The sequence below is a fragment of the Camelus bactrianus genome, chromosome 15 (assembly GCF_048773025.1).
Source record: "Camelus bactrianus isolate YW-2024 breed Bactrian camel chromosome 15, ASM4877302v1, whole genome shotgun sequence".
NCBI classification, from domain to species: domain Eukaryota; kingdom Metazoa; phylum Chordata; class Mammalia; order Artiodactyla; family Camelidae; genus Camelus; species Camelus bactrianus.
This window is the reverse complement of record NC_133553.1, coordinates 35,784,194-35,807,934: the sequence shown is the minus strand read 5'-3', so window position 1 is coordinate 35,807,934 and position 23,741 is coordinate 35,784,194. Positions and strand designations below refer to the sequence as shown.

Here is a 23,741-nt window from a genome sequence, read left to right as displayed (position 1 = left end):
ATGTCACATGAAGCTAAAACAGTGATTAGAGTAAAACTTATAGAAACTGAATGCTTATATTAGGGTGGGGAAGAAGATTTCAAATCAATAACCTAAGCTTCCTATTAAGAAAACTAGAAAAAGAGCAAAACAAGCAAAAGGAAAGAAATAATAAAGATAATAACAGAAGTTAATGCAAGTGAAAATAGAAAAACAATAGAGAAAATCAATACAAGTAAAAAAGAGTTCTTGGAAAAGATCAATGGAATAGATAAAGCTCTAGCAAAGACTGGCACAGAAGAGAAAAGACACAAATTACCACAATACCAGGAATGAAAGAGGAGCCAGAGCGATCCTGCAGACATCAAAAGATAAATAGAAGAATACTATGAACAACTCTGTGCATATAAATTTGACAACTCAGGTTGTCAAAATAAATAAATTTGACACTACAGATGTCAAAAAAGTAACTGGGTAGTAATACAGATAAATCTACACACATAAATTTGAAAATACAGATGAAATTCCTTACAAACCACAAACTACCAAATTATTCAAAATGAAATAGATAATCTGAATTAAGGAAAGTGAATTCATAGTTTAAAACTCTTCAAAGATATCTCCAGACTTAACTGATTTCAATGGAGCATTCTATCAAACATTCAAGTAAGAAGTAACACCAACTCTACACAATCTCGTTCAGGAAACAGAAAAAGAGGGAACACTTCCAAACTCATTTTATGACGCCAGAATTAACCTGATACCAAACCTAGAAAAAAATACAAAAAAAAAGAAACTACATACCATTATCCCTCATACAGATTGAGGCAAAAATTCTCAACAAAATAAAAGCAAATGGAATTCATTTGAAACATATAAAAATAATAATACACTAGGACCAAATATGATTATCCCAGGAATGCAAAACAGGTTCAGTATTCATCAGTAGAAGCCAGCAGAATAATTGCTTAAACAAACAAACAAACAAAAAACCACACAATCAAGTCAGTAGATACATCTGGCAAAATACATCTTTTCATGATTTAAAAAAAAGTCCTCGGCAAATTAAAAGGGAATTTCCTCAACCTGATAAACGACGGCTACAAAAAGTCTACCACTATCAACATACTTAACAGTAAAAGACTGAACACTTCCTCACTAAGATCAGGAATAGGACAAAAATATTACACCCTCACCACTCCTATCCAATACCATACTGGAAGATTGAGCCACTGCAGTTAAGAAATGAGGAGTCAGACAGATTAGAAAGCAAGAAATGGGGGGGTGGGAAGGGATAGACTGGGAGTTCGAAATTTGTAGATACCGACAGGCATATGCAGAATAGATAAACAAGATTATACTGTATAGCACAGGGAAATATATACAAGACCTTGTGGTAGCTCACAGTGAAAAAAAATGTGACAATGAATATATGTATGTTTGTGTATAACTGAAAAATTGTGCTCTACACTGGGAATTTGACACAACATTGTAAATGACTATAACAATAAAAAATGTTTAAAAAAAAAAAAGCAAGAAATGAAACTGTCCCTATTCACAGGCAACATGATTACCTATATAGAAAATCCCAAAGAATCTAAAAAACAAAAAACTCCTAGAGCTAACAAAAGAGTTTAACAAGTTTGCACTGAACAAATACACAAATATCAATCAACTGTATTTCTATATGCTAGCAATGATCAATATGAAACAAAAATTTAACCCAAAACTTAAGTTTACAAGAGCTCTAAAAACATAAAATATTAAGATACAGAGGTATACACAATATGTATGTTGAAAAGTACAAATGACCAGTGAAAGAAATCAAAGACAACCTAAATAAAATCATGGTCATGGACTGGAAGAATCAACATAGCAAAGATGTCAAAAGTCCCCAAACTGCTATTTAGATTTAATTTAATTTCAATCAAAATTCCTCCAAGATTTTTGAGATATAGATAAAATGAGTCCAAAGTAATTTGAAAAGGCAAAGGAAATGGAATAGCCAAAACAATTTTGATACAGTTGGGCAAATCACATTACATGACTTTTAAGACCTGCTATAAAGCTTACAGTACCACAAGAAAGTATGCTACTAGAAAATGGACAGACATTAGATCTACGGAACAGAACAAAATCCAGAGTTAGATCTGCATAAACATGACAACTTGATTTTTTTAAGCTGTAGTATATTACCCATTACATAAAACTTACTATTTTAACCATTTTTAAGTGTACATTTCAGTGGCATTAAGTACATTCACACTGTTGGAAAACAATCCTCACCATCCATCCACAGAACTCTCGTCTTGCAAAACTGGAAGTCCATAATCATTGATACCAAGTCCCCACCTCCACCCCCATAGAACCTGGCAACCACTATTCTATTTTCTTCTGTCTGTATGAAACTGACTAAGTACCTCATGTAAGTGGCATCATACAGTATTTGTCCTTTTCTGTTTTATTTCACTGAGCATAATGTCTTCAAGGTTCATTCACATTGTAGCATGTGTTAGAATTTCCTCCCTTTTTAAGATTAATATTTCATTGTATATATATACATACACACCATATTTTGTTTATCCATTCATCCATTGATGGAAACTTGAATGGCTTCTACTTTTTGTCCAGCTGAGAATAATGCTGCTGTGAACACTGTGTATTTCTTCAAGATCCTGTTTTCAATTCTTTATACCCATTACTCAAATGTGGAATTGCAAGTTCATATGGTAATTTTTAATTATTTGAGGAACCACCATAATGTTTTACAATTCAAATTCTTTAAAAAATACATTAAACAACAGAAACAGGCAAAAAGAACTTGTTATACACCAAAATGCTAAAACTGCCCATCTCTAGGTAATGAAATCATAAGTGACTACTCTTTCCTTTAGTCTATCTGGTGTCCTATAATAAGCTAAGTCACCTTTAAAATGGAAATTTTCAAAGGAAGGAAATTGTGTTTTTTTAATTAGTTATCAATTCTAATACCCACATCAAGAAACAGCCACCTTTTAATAGTGCACTATCTACAACATGTATTCCTACAAAACATGAAAAAACATCATTAGAAATACACTATTTTGGCAAACTGACACAACAAGCTGTAAAAGTCCATGTTCACTGAGATGACATCAGACTTCAATGATTGAAACAGTCTACCATAACAACCAAATATACAACCATCACTCAAAGTCAGTAAAGAGGGTGCAAAATTAATGTTAGGTTCTTACAAAGCCTTTAAAATATAATTAAAGTTAGCAAAAAATAATTTTACAAAAGTTGTTAGTATACTATATAATTCAAGGACTAACTGAGTATTTACAAAAAAACAGAATTTGGTGCAAAGCAAATAAAGTTTGGGAAAGTTCTGTGGCTAGTCCATGAAGAAAAAAGTAACAAACGGATAAAATGTAATGCAGGGATAGTATTATTCCAGGCAGGAGAACCACCCTCTACCTAAGCATGGAAGAGACTCTCTGAAAGATACAGAATTATTGGAATTAAGATTTTCAAGTTCCAATTCTCTCTATTCACTTTATCTAAAACTGCTACCAGACCACTTATTTTACCATAATCTTAAGTATCTGACATCAACTGGAAAAGTTTTCAGGATATAATAACCACGGAAAATTTTCTAAGGATGGGACTCAATCTTTAAGGACTTACTCCCTGCAAGAAATTGTGGGATATTTTTCATATATATAATATTCAATTTTTCACAGTTATATCTCTCAGTCACTCTGGGATACATAGATTATATTCTTCCTTCAGAATCTGACCTGGCTAACCCAGTGGGAGCGTATACCTCAGTGACAGAGCACGTGCTTAGGCATGCACAAGGTCCCAGGTTCAATCCCCTGTGTCTCCATTAAATAAATGAATAAATAAACCTTACCCCTCAAAAACTTTTTTTAAACTTAAAAGAAAAATAAAAAAGAACTCGACCTGGCTATAATTAAAATGTGGGGACTAAAATCCCTATCTGATATTGCACAAGAGAACCCTTAAAACATCTATAAATAAATTCTTGTTGCTACACAAAGTTTCCCATCTGAGAAACAACTCAGCTACAAATCAATACAATTCTACTATCTGAAACATGTGCCCTGTGACTTTCTATTTGGAGCTCATATATGAAACTACTATTCCCTGTTTAATATAGATGATGGCACATACCTCCAGACTAGCAGTCACAGATTTCTCAAGATTCCTCACATAGCCTACATTTTAAGTCAGTGCAAGTCAAATTCCATCCAAATATGATGAAAATCCATCCAGCTGTTTTTGCATACTACAGTAAGACAGGCCAACAGAAACTTGCCCTTGACATCTGCCTTGCTGCTGTCTCACATCACTAGGATCTTTACTCAAGTGCCATCTGAGCAAGACTCCCTCAGCGCACCACACAGCACAAATCTGTCCACCACTGTCTGTCTCATACCAGTTTGATTTCTGACGGCATTTATCACCACCTGATAAAGTACATGCAGGTGTGCATGTGTGTAATATACCTCCTTCCACTAAACCACGAGCTCTAGGAAAGTAAGGACTTATGTTAACTACTATATCACCAGTGCTTGACACACAGTAAATGTTTTGAATAAATGAGTCGTTTTCTATAGCTTTGAAGAACTTTTTAATGTGTTAAAACTAAGCTTATAATGTGGTAAAATGCAACATTCTCACACTTAGCTTTTTTCATAATACAACAGGAAAACAATTTTAGGCATGAAACAGTTGATTTGGCACAGATAACCTCAGCCATCTCTGACCTCTATAGCTACCTTTTTCCCCTTCTGTCCTCCTGTCCCCAAATTGAGGTCACTGTCTTTTCTGCAGTGGCATTTCGACGAAAAAGTATCAGAGTACTGAATTGGTTCAAAAAAATCAGACCTCAAAAAAAAAAAAACAACTCAAAAAAAATCAAGCAGAACTGAGCTACATCAGAAAAGAACAAAACATAAAACAACAGAAATATGGCCTGTGATATAGTCCTGCTGCTTACCAGTATATTTCGTTATATATACACTAAATACAACTTAAAATACAATGAGGTAGGTTTTACTGACAAACTAACTTGGGAGGTTTTCTTACCAAAAAAAAAGTAAGGTTAAATAGAATACTATTCAATTCAAATAAAATCTCTCATTTATTCCAGGCATATCAAATAAACTTGCTCATTTAAGATCCTAGGTGAAGTTTGAACCGCTCATCCTGGCTGCACATTAGAATCACCTGCCATGCCTTAAAAACAAAAAATAAAAAATAATTTAAGTATGCCTGGGCTCCACTCCTGGCCACTTAAATCAGAATACTGGGACACAAGCAGAGTATTTTTTAAAAGCTCTCCTGATGATTCTAATGAGCAACCAAGCCTGAGAAGCACTGCTTTGTGCCATCTGCCCAGTCTTACTTGTCTCTCCTATTTCATAAAGTAGAGTACAGAAATAAATCATAAAAGATTTAAATTCCTGGTGCTCACAATAAATCTCAAAGAACACATTCCTACCTGCCCCACTCTAACATTTCTATCATTTTCTCTAAAAAGTAAGCATAATATTCATCTCCTATAAAATATATCTCTGATTTAACATACAAACTAGACAACTGTTTCTTTGGAGCACTGCCCTTGCCACAAACTATTTCATACTTATATAGCAATTAACTTATTCTTTTTGTCATTTGTACCTCCACTGTCTCCTCTCTATACCCAAGGAGTTTGGCTTAACTTTTCTGTATCCCTCACATTTGAAGTATAATTTACAAAGAATTTCTCCATTCATTATCGTATCACATGATGAAGTAGTCTAGGCAAGAATTACTAGCCCACTTTAGAGATGATAACTCAGAGAAGTGCCTTGCTAAGGACATTCTGCATGAGACTATGAGCAGAACAATGCACATATCAGACAGGAACCTCCCACCCTCCTTCCCATTATTTTTACATACTACATTACAGAAATCTATTATTGTTTACATTCTATCTATAGTTATAGTTAACATTCCTAAGGACAGATTTCCAAATGTTCAACAACCTAACTACGGTTTAAATTTCCACTTTAACAACAAGGATACAATACACACACATTTACCTCTGCTCCCTCCCACACTCTCACTGGAAAAACAGGAAAGAAATACTAAAGAGGGCATTAAACAAACCCACAAAGACAAAAAGAGCAAGTGAGGAGATGACAACAACAAAATTTCTGAAGTTGGAGGGGCAGATGAAAGAGTGTTAACTAACTTATTTCCCCCCATCAAAATCTCAAGGCTAAGCCAGCAGAGAGGAAAGCCCAAAATAAGTGTGTAGTAGTATTTTTCAAATTACACAGATAATAAGTCTAAAATGAAAATTACTTAAAAGCGGTTTTTTGCAATACTCTCTCAATTAACTGACACTAAAAACAGATCTATCATAACAGGACCCAACATTTTTTACCTTATACTGGGAGTTCTCGTGCTTAAAAACATGGGAGCCATGGCCCAAGAGGACCAAGTCCAAGATCCTCAGGCTGTCTCATCACTCTCTTCATCATCTTTGCACTCTAATAAAAATCATTTATAACAAATATTACCTGCTTCACGCTCTACTCTTGCTCATGCTGTTCCCTCAACCTGGCTAATTCCTTTTCTTTCAAGTCTCACCTGAAGCGTCACCTCTTCTAGAAAGCTTTACAAATTTAGGGGGAGTGTATTTAAAATTCATCTTATTATCCCCATATGGCAGACAAACACTTGTTGAACTGAACTGTATAATTTAAAACACCAATACAAAAAGTAACATTTATGTAGTGCTTATGGTGGGTCAAGTCATGTCTTTATGTATCAGTTTGTTTAATCCTTCCAATAACCAAAGAAGTTAGGTGCTAATTACGAAATGCAGAGGTAGGTTAAGCATCCTGCCTAAGGACACAACTAATAAGCGGTGAATCATAGACTGGAACTCAGTCTGGCTCCAGAACCAATATCTTTAACCACTAGACCAGGCTTTCTCTATAGATACCAATGCTTTCCAATCTGTATTCCCCAATCTTCAAGCTTCAATCTTGAATTTCAAATGTCTTCTAAAAATCTCTACTTGGATGTCCTTCAAGAACGTCAAAATTTACACAACTGAAATCACTATGTCCCTCTTGCTCCTCAGCGTGCTCCAACAAAAGCTACTCACCACGCCTTCTTGTGCCGTTTATTCCGGTTACTAAACACCAGTCACCCAGTTACCCAAAGTAGAAACCTAAGTATGAGTAGTTTTCACCCTGTCAATCCCTCTCATCCCCACATTCACCGAATTATTTTATTCCTACCTCTCAAGCTAAGTTACATGCAGCTCTCACAACTTCTCACACCTGGGCATTAGCTTGAACCAATTTTGTCACAACCTACAATGGCACCCTACCACTGACATCAAGTCCAAACTTCTTTAGCAAAACATATTACGACCTTGTCCTTATCTATCTCTCAGTTTCAACTTTAACCATCCAACCCCAACCCCTCTTCCCCGCAAAACTTCCTGAATTCACCATGTTTTTGAAGACCAATATGTTTCTGCACAAGCTAGTACCTTGGCTTAAGATGATCATCCCATAACATTCCCTCCCACTATCTCATCTTCCCAAACCAATCATAAAGGCAACATCCTCTGAGAAGCCTTCTCTATTTTCCTCAGGTTGAAGAAACTCTCTCCTCTATACTCACACGGCACTCTGCATATCTATATTATAGTACTTATGCTAAAATGGTTTACCTAAAAACATCTCCAAGCATTCATTCAAAGATCAAAATGTTGCCTTATTTTGTGCCCCATGCCTAGCACATGCTCAATAAATGCATGAATGAATGTCAATCAACCAGCTCTTCACATCATCTTGCTCTTTTAAAAATTTCAAGTCCAAAATCAATTAACTTACATAGTTTTTATCTCTCCTATAATACAAAAGTATTGCTCTTACATCTATTAGATTTCACCACATTCCCACCCATACATGTGGAGAACTGAAAGAAAAAAATACTGCAATTTCAACAGAGTATCTGTAGTAAAAATATCTACTGCACTCTACAAACTTTGCTACCACAAGAACACTTATAGAGCATATACTATGTACCAGGCACTACTCTATATGCTTAACATATATTAATTCATTTTAATTCTCACAATCACTTTAAGAGGTAGATATTATTATCCTCATTTTATAGATGAACTTCAAGATCAAGCAGAACCAAGACTTATGCTGTTGTGTTCTAGAGGCTGGTATCTTATACTGCCTCTCATTAGTAGCAAAGACTAGAATAAACTCTCTGCTAGAGCAAAACCATCTTTGAGTATTGAATATTTGGGAAAACGTGGGAGGTAAATGCAAAAATTTGAATAAATATAGATCTTGAAAACATAGCAAAATATTTTTAAGAATCTTAATTCACTCTAATTATTTACAGAAAAATGTTTTCCCAATAAAACAGCAAATCTCTGACATAAGATACATCATCATGTAGTGTTACTAAAGTCAGTCAACTGAAACAAGAGCCAAAGTACATAGTCACAGCCCATGGTCAAAGATATTTGCTGAATTAAGTTTTTATAAAGAACTCAAAAAAAAAAAAAAAAAAAGAACATAAATACAAAACAGAAATAGACTGATAGACATAGAATACAAACTTGTGGTTGCCAAGGGCAAGGAGGGTGGGAAGGGATAGACTGGAAGTTTGAAATTTGTAGATACTGACAGGCATACACAGAACAGATAAACAAGATTATACTGTATAGCACAGGGAAATATATACAAGATCTTGTGGTAGCTCACAGTGAAAATGTGACAATGACTATATGTATGTTCATGTATAACTGAAAAATTGTGTTCTACACTGGAATTTGACACAACATTGTAAAATGACTATAACTCAATTAAAAAATGTAAGAAAAAGGAAGGAAGGATGAAAGAAGGAAAGAAAGAAAGAACAAACGAACAAACTCAGATGCATCCGGAAGACAACTATATGGTAGGGCTACTGAAATTCCAACTCTATACCATGTTTACAATTGAGACTAGGAAGAACTCATGTACCAAGATTAGTCAGAAAATAGGAAGAGATTTGTATCATTTACAATTTCCAAAACTGAGACCTACAGGAAGATGTTACATTTTACCCATATTAATGTATGCCCAATTCAGAAGTAGTAAGAAAAATATTTTCTACCTCTAAAGAGGTGATAAGTATGAGTTTGATCCATAAAATTTATTTTGTGAAGACTATGCAAACTAACCGAATTAGTTTTCTACATTCCAAGACTTCTTGGAGCAGGCAACTCTGGGCTTGAAGTCCAAACAAGAAGCTGTCATATAAGACAATCAATCAAGTCACCCAATCTGAACTTCACTGCAACTGGAGTAGAGTACAACGATCTTTTTTCTGATTTATGACATTGTACAAACTTCTCGAATCAAATTAAAGTCAGTATCTACAAAGGAAAAGGAAAAGGGAGATACAAAAAAAACAAAAAAAAACAAAAACTGGAGTGTTTGTGAAAACACTGAGCAGCTTTGGAGTTTCCTCCTAATCACTGTGACAAAGATATGGAACACACTTCAGGAACTGAAGAGATGTGACTTCCTCTCACATACATACCACAATATCCATTGATTAATATCTACATACATCTTCATTTACATATGTATATATACTGTATGAACAATCCATATATATATATATACACACATACAGAACTAGTAATACATGTCTTGACTTCATTCTTACATTCAGTCACACCAATACATTGAAAGATATTTATCCAAATATAGATAGCATTTGTTACTAACATTTTTATTTCCATCTACATTTGAGTATCTATTCTCTGTATATAAACACTAAGTCAGTCTTAATAAGAGAAAAACAAACAACCCAATCCAAAAATGGGCAGAAAGACCTAAACAAGCAATTCTCCAAGGAAGAAATGCAAATGATCAATAAGCACATGAAAAAAATGCTCAATATCACTAATTATCAGAGAAATGCAAATTGAAACTACAAGGAGGTATCACCTCGCACCAGTAAGAATGGCCATCATTCAAAAGTCCACAAATGACCAATGCTCGAGAGGCTGTGGAGAAAGGGGAACCCTCCTACACTGCCAGTGGGAACGCAGTTTGGTACAGCCACTGTGGATAACAGTACGGAGATTCCTCAAAAGACTAGGAACAGACTTACAATATGACCCAGGAATCTCATTCCTGGGCATATATCCAGAAGGAACCCTACTTCAAAAAGACACCTGCACCCCAATATTCATAGCAGCACTATTTACAATAGCCAAGACATGGAAACAGCCTAAATGTCCATCAATAGATGATTAGATAAAGAAGATGTGGAATATTTATACAATGGAATACTATTCAGCCATAGAAAAATGACAACATAACACTATTTGCAGCAACATGGATGTCCCTGGAGAATATCACTCTATGTGAAGTAAGCCAGAAAGAGAGAAAAATACCATAGGAGATCGCTCATATGTGGAATCTAAAAAAAAAAAAAAAAAAAAAAAAAAAGAACATAAATACAAAACAGAAACAGGCTCACAGACATAGAATACAAACTTGTGGTTGCCAAGGGGGAAGGGGGTGGGAAGGGATAGACTGGGAGTTCAAAATTTGTAGATACTGACAGGCATATGTAGAATAGATAAACAAGATTATACTATATAGCACAGGGAAATATATACAAGATCTTGTGGTAGCTCACAGCAAAAAAGAATGTGACAATGAATATATGTTCATGTATAACAGAAAAATTGTGCTCTACACTGGAAATTGACACAACATTGTAAACTGACTATAACTCAATTAAAAAAATGTTAAAAAAAAAAAAACAACACTAAGTCAGTAAACACTTTGTAGAGAGTAATAGTGAGGCACATGGCAACACTAAGCACCCATGAGGCTTAAGAGAATCAGCATTCGCTCTTTATCTACTTACACATAAGCCTAGCAGTGTTAGGCACTTTAAAAATGTTTACCTCTTAAATCTTCACAACCATCCCATTAAATATTAATCTTAACTTACAAATGAGGAAGCTGGAGTTGAGGAAGTTTAGGTAGTAAGTGAGCTAAATTCAAAATTCAGGACTACCTAAAACATAAAGCCCATTCGCTCTCCACATGTCCTCAAAAAAGCTTACTGAAAAAAAAAAATGTGTATATATATATGTAAAATGTACTATACATTTAGGGGAGAAGGGGCCCCATTTCAGAAAGCAAGAGAAAACACTACCACCAGTAATTAAATAAATATGAAAATACTGAACAAATTAACAATACCTTACTCTTACATCAAAGCAAAAACTAGATAGATTCTGCAGGATGGTGAAAAGTGGTAAATAGCAATTCCTAAGAAGTCCAAATTTGGGGTTAAGTTCAAAAGATTTAACAGAGAAAATCACAAAGATTTAACGGGAAAAAAAAGGAGATTTACAAGTAAATTAAAGAAACATTTTTAACAGTAAACACCATTCTAAGCACTTTACACATACTTAATCCTCACAATTAATACAATTATCACCCCCATTTTGCAAATGAGGAAACTGGAACAGAAATGGTAAGTAATTTAGTCAAAGTTACACAGTTCGGGGGAGGGGGACAGAAACCAGGATCACAACTTAAAACCTTTCTCCTTCCTAACTGTTACACTAAATGAAATTAACAAATAAGTTTAAGAGAGGAATACATCTAATAATATAAAAAATACAGTCAAGTGGTGTATGTAGAGCTATTTTGATTTTTCAAATCCAAGTCCACAAATAAGCATGTGAAAATTGTTCAATATCATGTCATTAGGGAATTGCAAATTAAAACAATAAGATACCACTACACACCTATGAGAATGGCAACAATTCAAAACACTAACAACATCAAATGCTGATGAGGCTGTGAAGCAACAGAAACTCTCATTCATTGCTGCTGGGAATGCAAAATGGCATAGCCACTTTAAAGGGAATTTGGCAGTTTCTTACAAAACTAAACAGACTCCTGCCATATGAACCAGCAGTGACATTCCTTAGTATTTACCCATATGAACTAAAAACTTACGTCCACACAAACACCTAGACACGGATATTTATAGCAGCTTTATTCATAACCTGTCACAACCTGGAAGTAACCAAAATATCCTCTAGTAAGTGAACGGATAAATAAACTGTGGTACATCCAGACAATGGAATATTATTCAGTGCTAGAAGAAATAAGCCATCAAGCCATGGAAAGATATGAAGGAAACTTAAATGCATACTATTAAGTGAAAGAAGCCAAACTGAAAAGGTTACACACTGTATGATTCCAACTATATGACATTCTAGGAAAGGCAAAACTATGGAGACAGTATAAAGATCAATGGTTGCCAGGGTATAGAGGGGAAGGAGAAAATATACAGAGCAAGAGGATTTCAATGAAATTATATTAAACAATACATCATATACAGTCAGAACCCATAGAATATACAACACTAAGGGTGAATCCTAACATAAACTACAGACTTAGGGTGATAATGATGTGTTTATTGACTGTAGCAAACATATCACTGTAGTGTCAGATGTTGATGGGGGGGTCAGAAAAAGGGTAATATGAGAACTCTATACTTTCTGCTCAATTTTATTTATCTTTTTTATTGAAGTATAGTCAGTTACAATGTGTCAATTTCTGGTGTACAGCATAATGTCCCAGTCATGCATATATATATATATATTCATTTTCATATACTTTTTCAAATGTTATTACAAGATACTGAATATAGTTCCCTATGCTATACAGAAGAAATTTGTTTTTTATCTATTTTTATATATAGTGGTTAACATCTGCCTAATTTTACTATGAACCTAAAACTGCTCTAAAAAATAGTCTATTTAAGGAAAAAAAAGCCAAAAAAGGTGTTTAATTAGCAGTTAATATATAAGGAAGCATCCATATAACACACTCATTAGTATACATGCACCAAATCAAAAATATTTATTAATATTTCATACTAGGCATCCTGCGGAGGGGATATAAACAAGTAGACAAGGCTCCTTCCCACAAGGAGTTTGAAATAGTTAAACAGATACCACATATTCACAAAAAAATAAATAAAATAATATATAAATAGTTCAAGACAGAAAACATACCACAAACAGCTAACTTGCCAAATAACTAAAATACACATTAATAGGACAATATGTACTTAGGGGTTCAGTGGATCACTTCAGACTAAAAGAATAAGGAAGTTAAGATATGCTCTAAGTCTTGAAAAAATGGGTAAGATTTGTCTAATCTGGAGGGAACTGGTGAATTCCAAGAAAGAGTAAAACTAGTGGAATTAGGAAAGGAAATTAAATGAACCAGTTTCACAAAACAAAACAATGAGACAAAACTAGAAAGACTCGTAGAGGCCACATCATGGAGGTCACTGAAGGTCAAGCCAAAGAAATCAGCACAGAGACTTAGAAATCTTAACTCTTAAACACTAACAGAGAGCAAATACTTGCCTAACCTAAGTATATACTGATGACTCTTAAACTAATGAAAGAGTATTTATAAACATTTTATGTCAGATACAGACAATTTGACGATATGTTCTAATTGACAGTTAAAAATTCACCGTCTTTGCCACCCAATTGAATACATATACATACAAGTCCCGCTCCCATTTTTCCAGTTTCCAATCTACACTAATAGGCTACTCATAACCCTATAAACTGAACCCAACCATTAGACTACTCTAACACACAATAAAACTCCATGATTACACCACTCTTTATCCCTTAAACAAAGATGTCTTTCCTCTAAGGTAGAAAAGGTGGCTCACTGCCCATGAACTGTAAAGAGGGGTCATGTTAGGACCACGGTCACTACTGGCACCTTCTCCCTATTCTATTTATAGGACTGTCACCTTCAATTCATCATTAAAAGCAAACCTATTAAATTCCTACATATTCCAGGCAAAACATAAAATGCAGCATTCTGTCCCAATCATCTGAATAAACAACACACAGAGGATCCTATGCAACTTCTGTTAATTATTGTGAATAAACTGCACTTCTCATATATGAAAACACTTCAGAATTTGTCCATTGTCACTTTCAAACTTTTTTTGTAATCCTTTTGTTTGTCATGAACTCGTCTACATATTTTTAATCATATACTACTCAATCCCCAACGCATGGCCATCCACCATCATATCCAATCCCATACTTTCTAATTAAATGTCCCAACATTCTCAACTAAAGTATCCCAAATCAGTGCTATAGTTTATTCATTTATCTTTTCACTTACAGTGTACACCTAAAGCTCTCCCTTTTAGCAATCTACCATTAGAGTGACTATTTTCTTCCCTTTCACAAACAGGCCCATTCATGTATGTCCCATCTCCCCAATCATTTATAACTAACTCCGGCACATATAATCTTTCTGAAATATGGCCTCCAGACATAAAAAGACCCTGTTAGACTCCTCTTTCTATTGAAATATTTTTTAACTTTGTTAATATGGCTTTTTACAGAAATCCAAATATATATACTATGATACCACTTATTAAAAGTTTAAAATCATCAAAGACAGTGTTAGATATTGTTTAAAGATAAAGGTACATACTAAAAACATAAAGCCATGTATAAAAATGATAAAACCAAATTAAGGATAATGCTCATGGAAGAGAGACAGTTGGAGGAATGCAGTCCAGGAGGGACACAGAAGGCTTTAACTCTATGTGTAATGTTGTATTTTTTAAACTGAGTCAGGAATATATGGTTGTCCAACATAATTGTTCTTTACACCTTTTCCTATATGAAATATATTTAAGTGAGTTTAAGAAGAAAAATAACCAATTACTAATGAGAATCATCCTCTCATACAGAGTGACAAGCTGTTATGACCAACTTGCAGTAAATGCTCACTGCTACCTCTGGGACACCACTTCTGTGCTTTGCCTAAGCCAAGAAAAGAAAAATTACAAAGCTACAATACAAACTTTCCTCTTAGATATCTTTTAGTTATGTTCCAGGTTTATACTTCATAGCTATACGCAATCCATTTCTTTCACAACTCTCACATCAACCAAAATTAAATCCTTTATCTTTGTATCCCTAAATAGCCATTTACTCTAAAGTGCCTCATACAGTAAACTAGACTAACCTTCTTTTCTTAATGTGTCTCTGTCAAAATACAAGTGAATTAGTAAGGCCACATAACTACTTCCACTTGACTAAATGCAGACAGTCGTATACATTACATCTCTGTGAATGAGTCTACCCTACTCGTATACTAACTTTTCCATCTCAATTTGTAACATCTAAATTAAGCCTCATCATTCAACCGCAAATGAAATGTCATCTCAGCCAAATCTAACTTGGCCGGGGCACTCCAAAACCCTCCACTCTAGCCCACTGAGCGTTGACCTCATGCATACTTAAAGTCGCGCCCCTGGACCAACGTTTACACCAGCCAGAACTGCTCTCCTCCATTAGTGAGTCTCACACACGCCTCCGTATCCCAACGTTCAGCTCGCTGTGGTGAAACAAGCAGAGAGGACCTGAAGTTTCACCTCCTAATGAACCCAAAGGAATCTGTACTTCAGACACCGCAGGTGCTGAGTTTCTCGTTCCGTGTTGGGGAGGGGATAGGAGGTGGAAGCCCCGAGCTAGGGGACAAGGTCTAGTCTTCCATGGCGTCCGTCCTAGTCCTAAAGTCGTCGACCGAACAGTTCAGGCAGCTGGCCCGCCTACTTCCCTCCCCAACCCCACCCAGGGCCCACCCCACCCCCACCCCACCCCCACCCCAGGCGCGAAGCCGGCGCTACATCCCCGCACCTGTGGGTCCCAGGAACAGCCGCGGAACCACTTCTCTCCACAAGGGGGGAGGGCTTGGATGCCGGCTCGGACGCTCGGCTCCCGCCACCGGCCTCTCAAGTCGGTACCAACCCTGCGACCCTTTCGGTCTCTGATCCAGCATTAGGCAGTACGGACACCCTCCCCAGGACCTAGCTGGGGGCCTAGGCTTCTCCAGTGCCGAGCTCCGGGGCCTCCTCACCTCTCCCAGAGGACCAACCTACACCGGACGCCCAAGGCCCGAAAGGCAACTCCCACCACTCCCCGCCTCGCCCATCTTTCCTCCCTAGCTGCAGCCGCTGAAAAAGCCAAGTCCTAAGGTCCTCCTCCCTCAGCTTCCGGGCCTCCCTTCAGAGCCAGGCCCGAGCCCCCAGCCCTGCCCTCCGCCACCACCTCCCGTCACGCCGCTTCCCTCCTCCGGAGGCCGAGCCCCGGGGCTGGGCGGCTTCCCTCCCTGGCGTCCTCCTCCCGCGCAGGGTCCGGTCCCCGCCCGGCGTGCCGCACACTCACCGCTGAGCGCCGAGGCCTGCAGGGTGGCCCCTGAGGTGCCGTCGATGACTTTGATGGTCCCGCGACTGGTGACGGCCAGGATGGCGTTGAGCGCCGGGTGGTAGGAGAGGCTGTGCAGCCCGTCGGCGTCGCAGCGCATGCAGCCGTCCCGCAGCACCAGCCACTCGGAGACCCCAGCTGCTCCCGCCCCCGCCGCCGAGGAGCAGCCCGGGCCCGAGGCCGCCGCAGCCGCAGCCGCCATCTTCCGGCCTGCGCTCAGCACAATCACACTGGGAAGCGGCTCAGTGACAGTCCTGGGAGGTGCAGCACCACCGCCAGTCACCATCCGGGGCCAGGGGGCAAGCGGAGCGCGTTAGCCGGAAGTGAAGTCAGGCGCCGGCACGCACGCGGGACGTCGGCTGCGCGCCCAGTGGGGCCAAGCTCGGAGGGAGGCTGGCAGGGGAGGGGGAGAGAGCGAGAGGCGGGACCCGGGGCGGGAGCGAGAGGCGGCCGGGCGGAGCATGCGCCGGAGGGCTCCTGCGTGCCACGCGCCGCTGGTCCGGCCAGCTCCGCGTCCGCAACGTCCCAGTTTCTTTTTCCAAGGCGAGGGAGTGGCCGCTGCCTGGGCTCCTACCCGGGTCCTCTACTCCGGGCCGCGGAGGGGGGGGGGGGGGCGTAGGGGGTTGGGGCGTGTATTTCTGCTAAGCGGGGACCCGCGTCCATGCCACCTGGCTGAGACACCTTGAGGCCCCTTGCCCCTTGCTAATGTTCTAGCTGCGCCCGGATGGTTCCCCCCACACCCGGTTCCGCTGTTTGGCCATGGCCCAAAGGAGACACGGTCTGGGTCGCAGCTCTAGTCTGAGGATAGCAGTCTGAAAAACGTCTAGTTTGGATTTGGAGAAACCGAGCGACCTCCCCCAGCCCATGCGTATCACAACGCCCCCCCCCACCCCCAAGTCTTTTTGTTGACTATAAGTGCCAAATACAAGGTGCTAAAAACATACAATTAAGCTTATTTTCTCTGTCCAGCTTCCAAACAAGAATTGTTAGTAAGTGTGTTGTGGGACGAGAAAGGATTGTAGTCAAGTAAATTTACAAATTTTGGAGAATAACTTTTTTTTTTTTTTACTTTGTATTTCAAAATAATTAGTAGATTGAGTCACAGTTAGTTGCCTCCCCAAAACCCAAAACCCCTATCTAACTGTGAGAAGAACATTGGACAGACCCAAATTGAGTCGTCTATAGAATACCTGACCAATACTCTGATTCAGAGATAGAGCAGAGAGGTCCAATTTACCCAGTTCCCCCAAAGGTTACGTAATTTTAGTACAATATCAAAAGCAGGGATTTGACATATGTATGATGTGTGTATAGTTGTATGTCATTTTATCAAGTGTGGATTCGCGCAGTGTGATCAGGATACACAATTCTTTGTTCTGTGTATTTGGGGCTCATTAGATTATCTCAGAAAGCTTAATATTATCTCAGAAAGCCTAATTTCCTCTTCCTTGAAACCTAATCAACGTGCTACTGGGAGGATAATCATTTGTAAAATATGTAGAAAAGGATCTGACGCATAGGTGCTCAATAAAAGCTATGGAAGTTGATTGCCCTCCCACATTCCTGCAGACTTCCTTCAAGAAATCTTCGTAGATTATCCAAACTACATCTTTAACCTGTTTATTCATATGCAAAGTTGTATTAATGTAATCTAAATATTCACTCCATTTTAAAATGGCAAATACACCAGTTTTATCTGATGTTGAGAGGCAACATATAATAAAGTGGAAAAAATTATTAAAGTCTAAATGAATATCTGATTTTGAGTCACTGTGGCTTCATTTATCTGTGAACTTTGACAAGTAATTTATACATTCTGAGAATGTTCCACCAAGAGTTAAATGGAGATGATCAAATTATTTGCCTTACTTTGAGTTGTTACAGGTACTTGTGAAAGTACTTGTAAACTGTAAAAATGAGATCACAGGGAGATTAAATGACTTGTCCGAGATCTCACCACTTGTGAGGACAGGGATAACAACAAGCCAGAGTATGAACTCAGGCTGTTTGACTCCAGAAGCCATACTCCTAACTTAACCCTCCTGCTCAAAACTTCAGTGGCTTGCAGTAAAAAAAAAAAAAAAAAGACTACAAATAATCACATCTAAATGTAACTGGGGGCATTCTTCCAAAACAGTTTTTAAATCTCAGGACACAGGCTGAAACTATAAACTAGCATTTCAAAGATTTTCTCTCTCAAGACCCATTTGGGGCGAACTTTTCTGTTAATATGAAAGGTTCCCCTGAATAGGCTTCTGATGCAAATCAAGCCCCCCATCTTTTTGGTAGGAAAAACAAACTAGTAACCTAAACACTAAATTTAAACTTAGTTTACTTTAATCTTGTACTATATTGAAAAGAATAAAAGGCAAATTTTTTTCTGTTAGCCTATATTACTTTTTTGGGGTTGGGACAAAAAATATTTCTTCCCGTGAATTTAGATACCCTTCACCTGTAAACCAGCATTCTCCAAAGCTCATGACCCAGAAGATGTTCTGAAATAAAACACTTTCATAATCAAAAAAATTGAGGAAAGAACTCCCCCTGTATTTCTCCTCTTAGGAGATTTATAATACATATTATCATTTCAAAAGCTCTGAGACCTCTTCGGATAAAGAATACTGTTTAAACTCCTTTATCAACATCTCATAAATTCATATCACCACAGAATCCTGCAAAGCCAGTGTTTCAAAGAGCGCTCTTTAGTGTAACTTGTTCCTTGTTTTGGGGAGTGTTTTTGTTTGAGTACTTGCTGAGACACCCCCCCCCCCCACCGGACAGCAGTGAAGTGTTTCAGGACCCTGGGTAAGATTCCTGGAACTGTTCATGAAAATGAAACTGGGCAAGACAGAGTGAAGTTTAGCATCAACTGTGTTGTCGATGTCTTTCTGCACATGGAGTTGAGAGCAAATATTCCTGACATTGAAAACGTACTGATTTTCATGGCAGGTCTATTTTGAAGTGATAGCCTTTTGAGAGCCTCCAGCCCAACCATTTTGGGCATGGGTAGCGATCACCTAAAGGAAGTAGAAATTCCCACAATCATTCTGGAAAGAGGAATTTGCAGGAATCAGAAATGTGGACTCAAAAAGCTGGCATTATTGATACAGAAAAAGCATTTGATAAAAATCCAACATCCATTCAAGGAAAGAAAGAGCCTCTTAGCAGACTAAAAGTGGAGGGAAATTCCCCAGCTTGATAAAAAAACAAAAATTCCACAAAAAACCCTACAGCTAACAGCATACTCAAAATGAATGAAGTAGAACTGAAGTAGAATCTCAAACAGCAACAACAACAACAACAACAAAAGGACACAAATGAACTTATTTACAAAATAGAGACAGACTCACAGACATAGCAAACAAACTTACAGTTACCAGGAGGGAAAGAGGATGGGGAGCTCAGGATTTGTAGATACTAACTACTAAATATATAATAGGTGAACAAGGTCCTAATCCATGTAGCACAGGAAACTATATTCTATACCTTGTAATGGCCTATAATGAAAAACAATATGAAAAGGAATACATGTATAAGTGAGTCAGTATACGGTACACCAAAAATTAACACAACATTGTAAATCGACTATACTTCAATTAAGAAAAAAACGGTAAAAGACTGAATGCTTTCCCTCTAAAATCAGGGACAAGTCAAGGACATCCACTCACCTCTCTTTTTTAACACAGTACTGGAAGTTCTAGAACTTAACGGAAGTCACTGCAACAAGGCAAGGAAAAGAAATAATAAAGAGAGAGAGGACAGAGTTTCTCACCCCCCACCCGCCCCTCGATTTCCCTTGTGCAGCCACTGGTGGTGGGAAGCCACTAGTAGGAAGAGTAGAGGCTGAGGTCTAAAAGAGACGAGCTGTCCCAGAACTGCAAGATGAAGACTGGCAGAGGAGTAAGCAGGGGCTTTAGCTGAGTGGAGGCCTGGGTCTGGCACCATGTAGGAGCAGGGAGAGAGGCAAAACTGATTCTGAAGCACACACAGCAAACACTATCCCTAGGAAGTACTAGAGAGACTCTGAGTAAATGGCTGTCACACCACAGGAACTAGAATTTGGGCATTTTTTAACATACTCCAGTAAAACCCACAATACAGACATACACACACACACACACACACACACACACACACACAGACAGACACACACACACACACATACACTTAGGCCATATACAAAACTGCATAAAGCAAATGCTTGATATGATAAGAGAATCTAAATTCAGGGGGAAAAAAAACTTTAGTGACAATAAAGGAATCTCTAAACTAAAAAAATAAAAATTGAAAATCAATACCCTGGTGCCCAATTAACTTCTCTGCTGAAATTTACAGGGATATTTGCTTTGTCCCAAAGCAGAGTACCATGAAGTTCTAACAATTTCTAACTGAAAGGCTGATCAACTAAGAACTCCTTCTATCTGGCCTGATATTGACAGCCAGTATAGGTATCATTAAAATTCACCCTCAGGACAAAACAACAATGAGATGCCAGTTCACACTCATTAGGGTGACTACTACTAAAAACAAAGCAAACACAAAGCACAGGAAATAAATGCTGAAAAGAATGTGGAGAAATTGGAACCCTTGTGCACTGTTGGTGAGAATGTAAAATTGTGCAGTTGTTGTGGAAAATAGTATGGTGGTTCCTCAAAAAAAAAATTAAAAATAGAGTTACCAGCAATTCCATTTCTGGATACATTCAAATTCTACTTCTGAGTATATTCAATTTCACTTCTGGATATATCCTGATATATTCAAAAGACCTGATAGGAGGGTCTTGAAACACCCGTGTTCGTAGCTAAATATTATACATATGTATATATATGTGTGTGTATACACACACACACACACACACACACACACACACACACACACACACAGAGGAATATTATTCAGTCTTAAAAAGGAAGGAATTTCTGACTTATGCCACAACATGGATGAGCCTTGAGGACATGCTCAGTGAAATAAGGTAGTTGCAAAAAGACAAATGCCACATGATTCCACTTACATAAGGTACTTAGAACAGTCAAATTCTTAAAGACAAAGTGGAATGGTGGTTGCAGAGGCTGGAGGGAAGGGAGAATGGGGAGCTGTTAAATGGTTACAGAGTTTCAGTCATGCTAGATGAAAAGAGTGCTATGGATTAATGGTGGTGATGGTAGCACAATAATGTGAATGTACTTAATGCTGCTGAACTGTGAACTTAAAAATGGTTACAATGGGGAGCTCCTTTCTCTCTGCTAGCTGGGATAATGCCAGAGTCATGAAGAGCTGAAAAAAGCCAAATCTTAAAATTTAAAAAAAAATGGTTATGATCATACCACGACACACCTATTAGAATGTATTGGTTCATTTACTACAAAAAATATGCCATTTAGATGCAAGATGTTAATAATAAGAGAAATGATTGCAGGCGGAGGGGCTATATGGGAATTCTCTGTACCATCTGCTCAATTTTTCTATAAATCTAAAACTGTTCAAAAAATTAAAGATTTAATTTTTTAATGTTAAAATGATTAAAATTTTATATGTGTTTTATCACAATTTTTTTTAATAAAAAATTTTCACTGTCAGGAGAAAACAGAAGCATAGTCCACATTTGTTTCTTATTACTGGGAAGGAATTTGAATTCCCCCAATCTTTCAAGATTCAGTTTTATTTCACATCACTGGTATCCTAGTGTCCTGGAAAGAAGCCAGATCTAGGGCTGTTACAGGATGTGTATATTTAGGATGTGAATATCATGATTTCTAGGAGGGAAATGCTGTCAGAAGGAACAATAGCATGCTAGCTCCAAATATTGGGTCTAGTGCCAAAGATCAGTCTTCATAAAGTTAATACGTATCTGGGAGGTACTCTTTTTAAAAAATTACTCTCTGTAGTAATTTGCACAAACTTACTAGATTTGTATGTGGTTTTCTGTACTTCAAAAATTGTAGGTAATCATCTTTAAATGTGCCAGGATTTCTTTTTAATTTTTTTTTTATCATCGTATAGTTGATTTACAATGTTGTTTTAGTTTCTGGTGTACAGCAAAGTGAAAAAATATGGAACACTTGCTGAATTTGCACGTCATCCTTGCACAGGGGCCATGCTAATCTTCTCTGTATCCAATTTTAATGTATGTGCTGCCGAAGTGAGCACTGTGCCAATGTTTCTTACTTTCCTTCTCTTACACATTTTTACTGTTTTTCTTACTTCTGCTTTCTTTATAGTTTTCTTGCCCTTCTTATGAAAAGTGTGTGATACCATGTAAAGATGAGAAGTCAAATTACCTCCTAAGCGTGATGCAGTGTTTGGGAGGATGTACTAACGTGTGCAATTTACTATGAAATGCATAAAAAAAGATAGATTGGGGATGGATGAATAGAGGAATGGGTTAAAGTGGGTAGATATGTGATAAAGCAAGTATAGTAAAATGTTAATGGCGGAGTCTAAATGGTCATTAAAAAGTGGTTTACTATGAAAAGTCTCTCAATATTTCTATGTGTTTGAAATTTTTCATAATAAAATTTTTAAAAATACTTACCAGAATGAAAATATAAAATTAAACACTTATAATCTCCCTCCATCTCCCTCCAAAAACATTATTTTCCAGGGCAGTTTTGTCACTATGTAGCAACAATGAGCAAGCTGCCAGAGCTTCCTAACTCTGTCGCCTCCTGTGTTAAATTATAGAGCCGGATAAAATCATCAGTTTCCAAATGTTATTTTATGTGTTTGCAGCATCACAGTCTGTCTGGAGCCCCACCCTAAACCTATAAAATTAGACTCTCACAGAATCCGTATTTTTTATACAAGCATCTCACAGGATTTTGATACCAACCAGGTTTGAAAAACTTTGAACTACAGAGTCTCTTCCTATTCTGGAATGATTACCTGTTTATACTAAACCCTTACTAGGAACACACGTTCTTAAATTTTTCAAGGCCCAGGGATCATATTAAAATATAGATTCTGGGGGTGGGGATCTTAGACTCTGCGTTTAACAAGTTCCCAGCTCTGAGGCCAATGCTTGATGATACCTGGACCATATTTTGAGAATCAGAGCTAGAAGATCAGAAGCAAAAGTCAGGGGAATGCTCTATTGCTTTAGTGGTTCAATTCTTCCTTCTTGGCCAAACCACATTCACAGGAAGTGAAGCATGTTGAACAGCTTCCATTTTCTGAATTTGATGTAGAATAACCATAAGGAAAAGCCTAGTGCCTTTTTTGGTGCAAACAGTCATTGTTGCTGGAGAAAAGTTTATGTAGCATTTAATTGAAAGGCTTGGATACCTGATCCACTTACCTTTGACACTTTCAGGCAATCATAAAAAAATTCACCAGGCTGTTCTGGATTAAAGATAGATATCTTCAGGAGCTA

General features: G+C 37.7%; 1 protein-coding gene and 1 non-coding gene across 12 annotated transcripts in view; both read right to left on the bottom strand.

Moving 5' to 3' along the window:
* BIRC6 (baculoviral IAP repeat containing 6) overlaps nt 1-16,958 on the bottom strand; it is a 197,178-nt gene extending 180,220 nt beyond the window's left edge. For 5 of the 11 annotated variants that reach the window (XM_074378700.1, XM_074378696.1, XM_074378701.1 and 2 more), the window contains exon 1: nt 16,334-16,760. In XM_074378700.1, coding sequence (XP_074234801.1) covers nt 16,334-16,658 — 325 coding nt within the window. In that variant the 5' untranslated portion in view covers nt 16,659-16,760. Of the gene's footprint in view, nt 1-16,333 lie in introns of all 11 variants that reach the window. The other 6 variants (XR_012511857.1, XM_074378695.1, XM_074378697.1 and 3 more) reach the window with 6 other exon arrangements.
* Nucleotides 16,959-22,416: 5,458 nt separating this feature from the next.
* On the bottom strand, nt 22,417-22,519 carry LOC123612066 (U6 spliceosomal RNA). The gene has a single exon (XR_006719239.1). It is a non-coding gene; the product is annotated as a U6 spliceosomal RNA (small nuclear RNA).
* Nucleotides 22,520-23,741: the final 1,222 nt, after the last annotated feature.